Source organism: Nematolebias whitei, chromosome 7, assembly GCF_014905685.2.
Source record: "Nematolebias whitei isolate Nwh7 chromosome 7, NemWhi1, whole genome shotgun sequence".
Taxonomy (NCBI): Eukaryota; Metazoa; Chordata; class Actinopteri; order Cyprinodontiformes; family Rivulidae; genus Nematolebias; species Nematolebias whitei.
The window spans coordinates 52,581,096-52,590,473 of NC_056504.1; the positions used below are offsets into that span (position 1 = coordinate 52,581,096).

Below are 9,378 nucleotides of genomic sequence, written 5' to 3' on the forward strand. Positions count from 1 at the left end.
GATGGCCTCCTTTACTCCTCTCTCAAACCATCGTTCCTCTCTGTCCAGAATGTCAACATCTTCATCCCTGAAAGAGTGACCACTGGCCTGGAGATGAGTGTAGACCTCAGAGTCCTGGCCTGATGATGTTGCTCTTCTGTGCTGGGCCATCCTTTTGGTCAGTGGCTGTTTAGTTTCCCCGATGTAAGACTGATCACAGCCCTCCTGACACTGAACAGCATACACAACATTACTCTGTTTGTGCCGGGGGACTGGATCTTTGGGATGAACCAGTCTTTGCCGTAATGTATTTTGGGGTTTAAAAGCCACTGGGACGTTATGTTTAGCAAATAAACATCTCAGTTTCTCTGATACTCCCTCAACATATGGAATGACCACTGGTCTGGGTCTGGGTTCCTCCTTTTCACCTGATGGCTGACTGGAGTCCTGTTTGGGTTTCTTCTCTGCTTTCAGGAAGGCCCAGTTAGGATATCCACATTGCTCTAGAGCCTGTCTTGTGTGGGATTTCTCCTTCTGCCTGGTTCCCGAGCTAGTGGGGATGCTGTCTGCTCTGTGGTACAGAGTCCTGATGACTCCTAACTTGTGCTCCAAAGGGTGATGGGAGTCAAACTGCAAATACTGGTCTGTGTGGGTGGGTTTGCGGTACACCTCTGTTTGCAAATGTCCTCTATCAGAGACTGAGACCTCACAGTCCAAGAAAGCCAACTTGCCATTTTTTACATCTTCTCGTGTGAACTTGATGTATTTATCCACAGAGTTGATGTGGTCAGTAAAAAGTTGGACTTCCTGAGATTTGATTTTAACCCAGGTGTCGTCAACATACCTGAACCAATGACTTGGTGGTGTCCCTGAAAAGGACGTCAAGGCTCTCTTTTCTACCTCCTCCATGTACAGGTTGGCAACAATAGGAGAAACTGGAGACCCCATAGCACACCCATGTTTCTGCCTATAATATTGCTCCCCATATGTGAAGTAGGTTGACTGCAGGCACAGTTTCAAGAGTTGACACAGTTGTTCTGTGGAAAGCGTGGTCCTGCTGCTCAGAGTGGTGTCTGATTTTAATCTTAAACTGACCACCTCTACTGCATCATCAACAGGAATGCACGTAAAGAGTGATGTGACATCAAAAGAGACCATTGTTTCATCAGTCTCCATGATGACATCCCTCACCTTGTCCACAAAGTCCATGGTGTTCTCTATGTGGTGTTCTGAGCTGCCAACTAAAGGGATGAGTACAGACGCCAGATATTTGGAAACATTGTAAGTGACAGAGTTAATCATACTAACAATTGGTCTTAAAGGTACACCTTGTTTGTGGATTTTAGGTAAACCATACAGACTAGGTGTGGCCTCCCCTGGGTACAGTCTGTGGTACAGAATACGGTCAATAGCCTTGTCCTGCTCCAAATTTTTCAGGCAATCTATTAACTTCTTCTTGTAACCACTTCCTGGATCTCTTTTCAGAGGTTCATGTGTTTAAGTCCGGGTTCAACTGTCCCCCTCTTACAATGCTGTGATTGCTAGTATCACTCAGCCCTCTGTGAATAGTAAACAGCCATCAGGTGCTAATGATCCATTGTTAGGCTGATGGTCCTTCTTGACCATGTGATCAGCTGGTTTTGGTTGTCAGCAGCAAACTGGTTGATCCACTCTGAGAAGGTGCTATTTAAGAGACTGAGCTGAAAACAGCACCTCAGACTGAGGAAGTCTCTTGGATGAGAGACGAAACGTTTTTAGATTTTTTTGCTTTGTTTTGTTTTTTTGTTTTTTGAATGTCCAGAGGACCAGATTGAACTTTTTTGGATATATTATTGTAGTGAACTTGACCTGATGTCAAAACTAAGCCTAAGGTCAAAATCCTTGACCTTAAGAACCTTGTGGGACAGAAACTGTCATTTCATTGATTTGAATCCAGAAATACAGGTTCACCCATCCTGAGACTTTCTTTCTTGAAAATTCAAGTGAAAGAACACTCTCTTTTCTATTATCATTCCTGTTTTACAAATGTTTGATAATCAAAGTGTTTTAGTTCAAACCATTTTAGATGTTGCAGTGAACTAATCAATTTTATTAACTGTAAAACAGTAACAATGATTTTTAGTTGCTTATGCAAAGTAGAATTCATGTTAAGGCCTGTTACAGAGTAATTATGCATTTTCTGATTTCTGTCTTTGAATGAGCAAGTGTGCGTTTTCCAAGGTCAGGAGTCGAAGCAGACATGTGTTGGAACAACTGTCTTGTTTACATCCTCTCAGACGTCAACAGAGAAGTTGGCACCTGTTTCTCCAAACTCGCCAAAACAAAACTCTCTCTGTCTCTGAGAACATTTTCAATCTGTTCCAATAACATTCTTGCTGTTTTCTGACTTCTAGTAACCTCTTACATCACAAAACACACCCCTGTCTGGTTGATATTGACCAATCAGGAATGCTCAAATATACCGGAAATAGAGCCCTTTAAATGCCGGTACTTCCTAGTTCTCTCAGTTCTGAGATGTTCGCAGTTCTGTGAAGTCGTTTGGGAGAACAGAAGTCCAGCCATGATAAGGCTCTTCCGAGTTTGGATTATAACATCTTCCACCTCTGAGTGGAACTTCTGAAGGACTCCACTCATGTGAAGTCCACTTGCTGAGGTGAGCTTGTGTCAGACAGGATATCGTCACTACTTCGGACGGGTCACAGCCATCCTATGGAGACGCTGGACAGGTAGCGTTAACTGGAATTCCGTATCTGCTGATTCATCTTCAGAGAGGTAACGAGTCAAGTTTACTACCGAGCGTACCGAGGAAAAGCTGGGTTCGAATGGAGAGTGTCAGTTCTGGTCAACACTCCCCCTCACACACCATCTTTTACTCCCTTTAAACTTCACTTTCCATCTTTAAAAATTATTCTATCAAGTAGAAATCCTTCCAGATAATTTAGAAATGTCTGTGTAAAGTGCTCATCCACCGCCGTGTGGATAATTGATCACAATTGTACAGCCGCTGATTAATTATGTTGTTATTCTCATATTTTGCCAAATTAATGTAAATGTTTGATGTAAACTTTGATTCTGTAAAATAAATGACCACATTCATTTTGATGGGTCAAAGATAAATAACGTCTCACGTTACATTTTATTAAATTCAATGCACGTTTTATTCAGTCCAGAAAAATGAGAGAATCCGTTTTAATTGATGAATATATCTCAGCATCTGTTCATCTACATTATTAATATTTATTTATTTTTCTTCTTTCAGCTTCTCTCTTCTTTGGGGTCACCACAGCGAACTAACACACACAAAAGCTTGGTAATTGTTTTTACACTGGACGTCCTCCCTGACCAACCACAGACACCGAGCTCCCACAGCCTCCGTGTGGAGCAGAGCTGCGTCTAGGACGCCGGGGGAGCAGACGGTGGTGGTTAAAGACCTTGCTCTAGGGCCCAGGGTGGGGCAAATGAGGGTGGAGGCAGGTGTGGGTGTTTCACCTTTCCCCCACAGTTTGATGGTGTCGGTCTGAGGGATAGAACCATCGATCTTCTGATCACAGGCCCACCTTCTCTAACCTCTGCACCACCACTCCCCATAATGTGCTACATTTCTTAAAATACACTATCGATACAGACTGATGCTGTGCCCGAAGCTTTAAACTGAGGAGATACAGACGTGGCTGCTCAAATATCGGAGCAGTGTTGAAAATTCTTATTTTTTCAAGAAACAAAGAAGTGGGTACGTAACGTGCAGCAATCGTTCACGTCAGAACATCTGTTCAGCACATGTGCAGTCTGTCCCCTCGTATCTGAAACGCTCCCTCCATCGGTGTCAGCTGGAAGTTTTGAAGTGGCTGAACAGACTTAATGACAGACTACATCACGGGGCGAACATGCACATGTTTACTTCTTCATTGTGGCGTACTCACTGAGATTTAAACAAAACCTGCTGACGTGTATTTAGATAAAGTCCTGTCTAAGGATTATAAAACTGGAAAAGAAAGAAGTGCAGTCTGTAGAGGCGTAACAGTTTTAGTGCTCAGATTAAAGGCTTGCTCAGACCCAAGCAACAAAACTAAATCCACGAGATAAGAAACCGTTTCAGGGTGAAAATAGGTTGAAAACAAACCGTTGGTCCATGTGTTGCACGTTAAATGACCTCTTTATGTCCCCACACCACGCTGAAGGCCTGGCTGCTGAGTGGACACAAACCAGGAATAAAAAAACTTGTCGGGAGCTTGCATGTAATTTGTCATGACATGAAAGCATCATATAAAGATGTGTGTGTGTGTGTGTGGGGGGGGGGTCCCCTCGTCCATTTGAGCTCAGTAGATGGAGGGCACCAGAATTTCTCCTTGTTGGCACCAAGTCTAACTTGTCCAAATGTAATAGTTTCACAAAGTTGATGACTCCACAGTTTCCCCTACAGCTAAGAGTCTGGGTGTCAACAGCACTTTACCTTTGAATCTCATGGCAGTAACATTACTCGGTCTACATATTTTCATGTTGGAAACATCAACCGTCTCCGTTCATTTCTTACCCCACCAGCACAGCCATCCTTATCGACGCTCGTCACCTCTCCACTAATTCAGTTCAGTTTATTTCTATAGCACCAAGTCACAACAGAAGTCATCTCAGGGCACTGAACAGAAACATTTACCGTATTTTTCGCCCTATAAGTTGCATTTTTTTGCATAATTTACATGCCCTGCGACTTATAGGGCGAAGTGACGTATTTACGGATTTTTCCATATTTATAAACCGATGTTTGGTTGAGATTTGACCCTTTTCATTCTGACTGAAAATATTGAACACGACCATTTTTAGCTGCTAGATGTTACTCCAGTAGTATGGCATGCCCTTGTGCCATGTAATAGGTAAAAGTGGCTATTAATGACACAATTGGCTTGCCATAGCCTCCCACCTTCGTCCAGCTCGCCTGGAGCAGCCGTTAAATCAGCTTGATTTCGCTGCGCCGCCCCGATAAAATGCAGCTGATTTGAGCATTAAGTAAAAGTTCAAGTGAGACACACCTTTACTATAATGCTGAGCAAAAATAATAATTGTTTTTAGGTGTTAATCTTGTTAAATTCTTTTTAACATCCTCCCGTGCACACTCCTGCAGCCGCCATTTGGCAGCCAATCAATTTCTGGCACAACACCGGCCCACATGTCCGGGCTGTCAGCGCTGACGTATTTATGGTTTTTCCACTTTAGACATATTTGGACTGATGCGACTTAAAGGGTGGAGGGACGTGTATGGTGCAAAAAACGGTATATATAAAAATAATAATTTAACACTATTTAGTATCAAATGAAAACTATTCAATTTGAACAATTCATTTAAAGAATGAGGTCAATTTGTCCTCTAGTTGTCTAAGCTTAAGACATTAAAAAGTTAAAGGCTGAGGAAGAGACGGGCATGAAAGAAATCTGGAGAGATGCTGAGGACGTTAAACTGTTGGGCACATCTGCAGTGACTCTTTTTTGTTTTACATATATGAATGTTTCTGTTTATTGCCCTGAGAAAACGTCTCCTGTCACTTGGAGCTGTAGAAATAAACTGAATTGAATTAATTATTTGTGGGCATCAGATTTCATGAAAGAAACAGAACTTTCTCTTTTCACAAGCCTCAAACTTCTATTTTAATTAAGTTAATTGTGTCTTGTGACGTGCAGAAATGTGGATTTTTTTGCACAAGCTCTCGTTTTTTTTCTGCCTGAGGCTGAATGCATGCTTCCCCAACAACATTTCAGGTTGTTTAAATTATGGGATGTGAAGATTGTGGCGACTGCAGGGTGTGTCCCTTTGATAGAAGCAAAGGGCGTGGACCAGGTGTCTGCCTTGAAGTGGTCCAGGTTTCTGTGCAATGATCCAAACAACAAGCCAAAGTGCCTCAGAATGGGGACAAGAGTGTCGATCTAAAAGCTTTAGTTCAGATTAAAATGATCAAATTCAGTTCAGGACACACTCTTTGGCTCCTAAAACAAAGCGGCTGCGATAAAGCACAGCTGAAGCCAACACAAACAGAGCCAAAGTCAAGAACAACAAGCATCGACTCCAGACTGAAAAGTTAAAAATCAGCACCTAAAGTCCAAATTTCAGCCACGAACTGATGAATATTGTTCTGCCAGCTGCTCTGCGCTGATAACAGGACTTCTATCAACCTGTCCGAACAGCCAAGGTGTATCCAACAATGTTCAGTCAGGTCACCTGGACAGTTTCTTTTTTTTTGTGCTGAAACGTTTCACCTTCCATCCAGAAGGCTTCATCTGTCAAGGAAACAAGCAACACAAAAGTGATTCTTCCCCCAACTTTGTTGGTTTTGAACCAGTTTGACATGACTGTTGATGAGGGAGAGGGCCGGCACCAGAGGAGGGGGTGTGCCAAAGACGCCATCTTAGCACCAACATAACTGGTTTGTTCCTTTGGAGTAAGCTGTGTGTTGTGTGTTTCCTTGACTGATGAAGCCTTCTGGATGGAAGGTGAAACGTTTCAGCACAAAAAAAGAAACTGTCCAGATGACCTGACTGAAAAATGTTGGATTGTATACCTGGATTATTGAGCATGGACTTTGTTGGTCCAAGGTATGTTTTCCAGACAAAAAAACATCTTGTTCATGTTGTGGAAGAAAAGACTGAAGTCTAAACGAGATCACAAGGATCTGATGTCACAGGCAGGAGAGGAAAAGCCTCCACAATTTAAATCTACCAATCAGCCTGCTGTGATGTCAGGGATGAAACGTTGTTCAGAGGGATTCTCATCCATCAGGTGAGTCCACTGTGACAGTTGAAGCCTTCCTGCTTAGTGAAGACATTGCAGCTGTTTGAACGTTGATGTGGACCTGATGGGGCGCAGCAGCAAACCTGCTCACACTAAAACCACAAGGACTTCTCTTACCTTTCTTCACCTTCTTCTGCAGTTTGATTGTGTCGGAGGATTTCTTCTTGATGTCGGCCCGGGCCTTCTTGTACTCTGATAAAAGAAAACATGAATGAGACGTGGTTGCTTCAGTCCAGTCGTGTGAGAGAAGTAGGGCTGGGCGATATCTCCATATTAAAAATATTATCCTTTAACTTTCTCAAAAATCGACAGTGCGCCTGATAATCCAATGCACCTGATGTATTAATGCTGGTTGTGCTTCCTGACCTCGAACACATTTTATGTTACAACTGAACAATGTTGAGTTTTTGTGAATGAGTTGGACAAAGTTTGACTTATCTGACTGTTTCGTTTAATGTGCCTCGTGTATGAAAACAGACCCGTTCACTGATGTTGTGCCTTATAGTCTGAAACAAAAAGACGGTGGTTGAACGTCCGCCTGCTGTCTTCTCTTTCTCCCCACCGGCCCCTCACCCGCTCCCCCCACTTCCTGCTCCTCCAGGTGGGACGGCACGCAGCATTCGCAGAGCAGCTTGTGAGCAGGAAAATGTAAAATGGCTCTGTTATTTGGAGATGGTTTGGATTTAATGTGTCAGATGTGCAGCAGAAAAATGTTTTCTGTAGACAACGCTGAAAACGAGTCCCGACGAACGGTTCGAGCACAACGAACCTTTGTCACCACTGAAAAGACAGCGCTGCAGAGTGGAGCATGAAGAGTTAACTTTGTGCTGCAGCTCCGGCTGGGAAGCTTCCTTCCCTCAAACAAACTACGGTATGAAAGTCATGCAGCCGTGCTGTGCCGTACGAGAGGAAAAGCCAGAGTTAGTTTGAGATTAATAAATCAGCAGCTTATCATTTCACTGAAGACACGGTCCTTAGAGGCTGACAAGATGGCTAACCGTATTAATGTCACACCACCTCTCACTGTAACACTTGAAATCTGTGTACTTCTCCTTTTTGTGCCCGTCCAACTTCACGCAGCCCCCCCCCCCCGCTGAACACAAGCAGCCCTCACTGCAGCTTCACACACACGTCGTGAAGGCGGTGGATGTGGGGAGGATTATTATTTAATATGGAGTTTGATAGGAATTTTTTTCCTCCATCTCCTACATGTGTCCAGTTTCACTGCTTTTTGTCCGTCTAAACAGATCTCACTTGGAAATGATTCTTGGAGGGTCAATGTGATTTATCCGTTTAAATAAAGGTTGAAGTGAATACATAAATAAATATCTAGAAAACATGCTTTAATATATGTAAATAGTTTATTTTTTAGACATTTATTTTGTACACTTAGTTGTTTGTTAATAAATGTGCCTGTGTGACAAATGGGACAAAGCTTTGACTCAAATATATTTTTGCTAAGAAAAAATATTGACATATCACGATTTATCTTAAAATATCGAGATATTAATTTTGGTCCCTATCGCCCAGCCCTAGTGAGAACCTGTCTGGATACCTTTGGCATGGTCTTTGTCCAGCTGACTCGCCACTTTCTTCCACTCCTCCATCTTCAGTTCCAGTGGAGTCATGAGACTTTCTGAAAGAGCTCTAAAAATAAAGATGACAATAAGTCTATCTTCAACCTAATTTATTCAAAACCTGTGAAATAAACAATTTATTTTATTTTCTACAGACTCTGGCATCAAATCTGCAATTTTCTGGTAAACATAACCAAAGTATGACATTTTAATAACTCACTGTTATACAGAACAGCTGACAGTTAAAGATAACTTCATAAAATCCAACATTTTGAAATAATTTAGACAATAATCCTGGTGCTTCCAAGTCTTTATACTAAAAAACTGTCTATATTGGGTCTCACACTTGAGAACATCAGAGCAAAACTCAAAGCACGAGCTGAGGAACAACATGTGAAGATATGTGAGAACAGGAGCACGACAGAATAAATAACTTGGGAAAAGTCCTGAGATGTTCTAAAAGTCACCAGCAGGCGTCCTACAAGCAGCTGTTCATCCAAACCGAGTAAGCTTTTTTTTTTTTAGCTCAGTTTAAGTGTAGAAACATTGTGAAGTGTTTCAATGAACTTATCATCATCGCTCAATTTTTTAAATTTTTTTTAAAGAAAGAGAAGAAAGAAGAATAAATAAATAAAAGAGAAATAGATAAAACGAGAGACCACCACGACAAAACAACATGCACAGCACAATGCCACCCACAATATCACCATGAAACATTCGACATGGCACAAGGAATCATCTAGCTTCCACCACTACCCAACCTAGCGTGCATCTGTCAAAGCACCTGAATCCAAACACCTGCACAAGCACGCCCGCCACCAGATTTCTCCAAAAGAATGCCCAATAGTGGAAGCGGGGGCCCACAGACCCGCCCCCCCAGGACACAATGGCAACATAGGGAGGACCAGAGCCACAGATACACAGCGGCCCACAGGCCCGGAGCCCCAGGAGTCTCCCAACAGGGAGAACCGCACCCCCCCAGAGAGGAGCAGAGGAAAGAACCGGGTGACCCCAGCCACCACAATGCAGAGCCTCCAGGAAGCTGCA

The 9,378-nt window shown here is 42.8% G+C and overlaps 1 protein-coding gene across 1 annotated transcript in view; it reads right to left on the reverse strand.

Moving 5' to 3' along the window:
* mtss1 (MTSS I-BAR domain containing 1) overlaps positions 1-9,378 on the reverse strand; it is a 115,402-nt gene that overhangs the window by 36,577 nt on the left and 69,447 nt on the right. Inside the window, 2 exon segments of the mRNA XM_037679940.1 lie at positions 6,872-6,946; positions 8,310-8,401. Coding sequence (XP_037535868.1) covers positions 6,872-6,946; positions 8,310-8,401 — 167 coding nt within the window.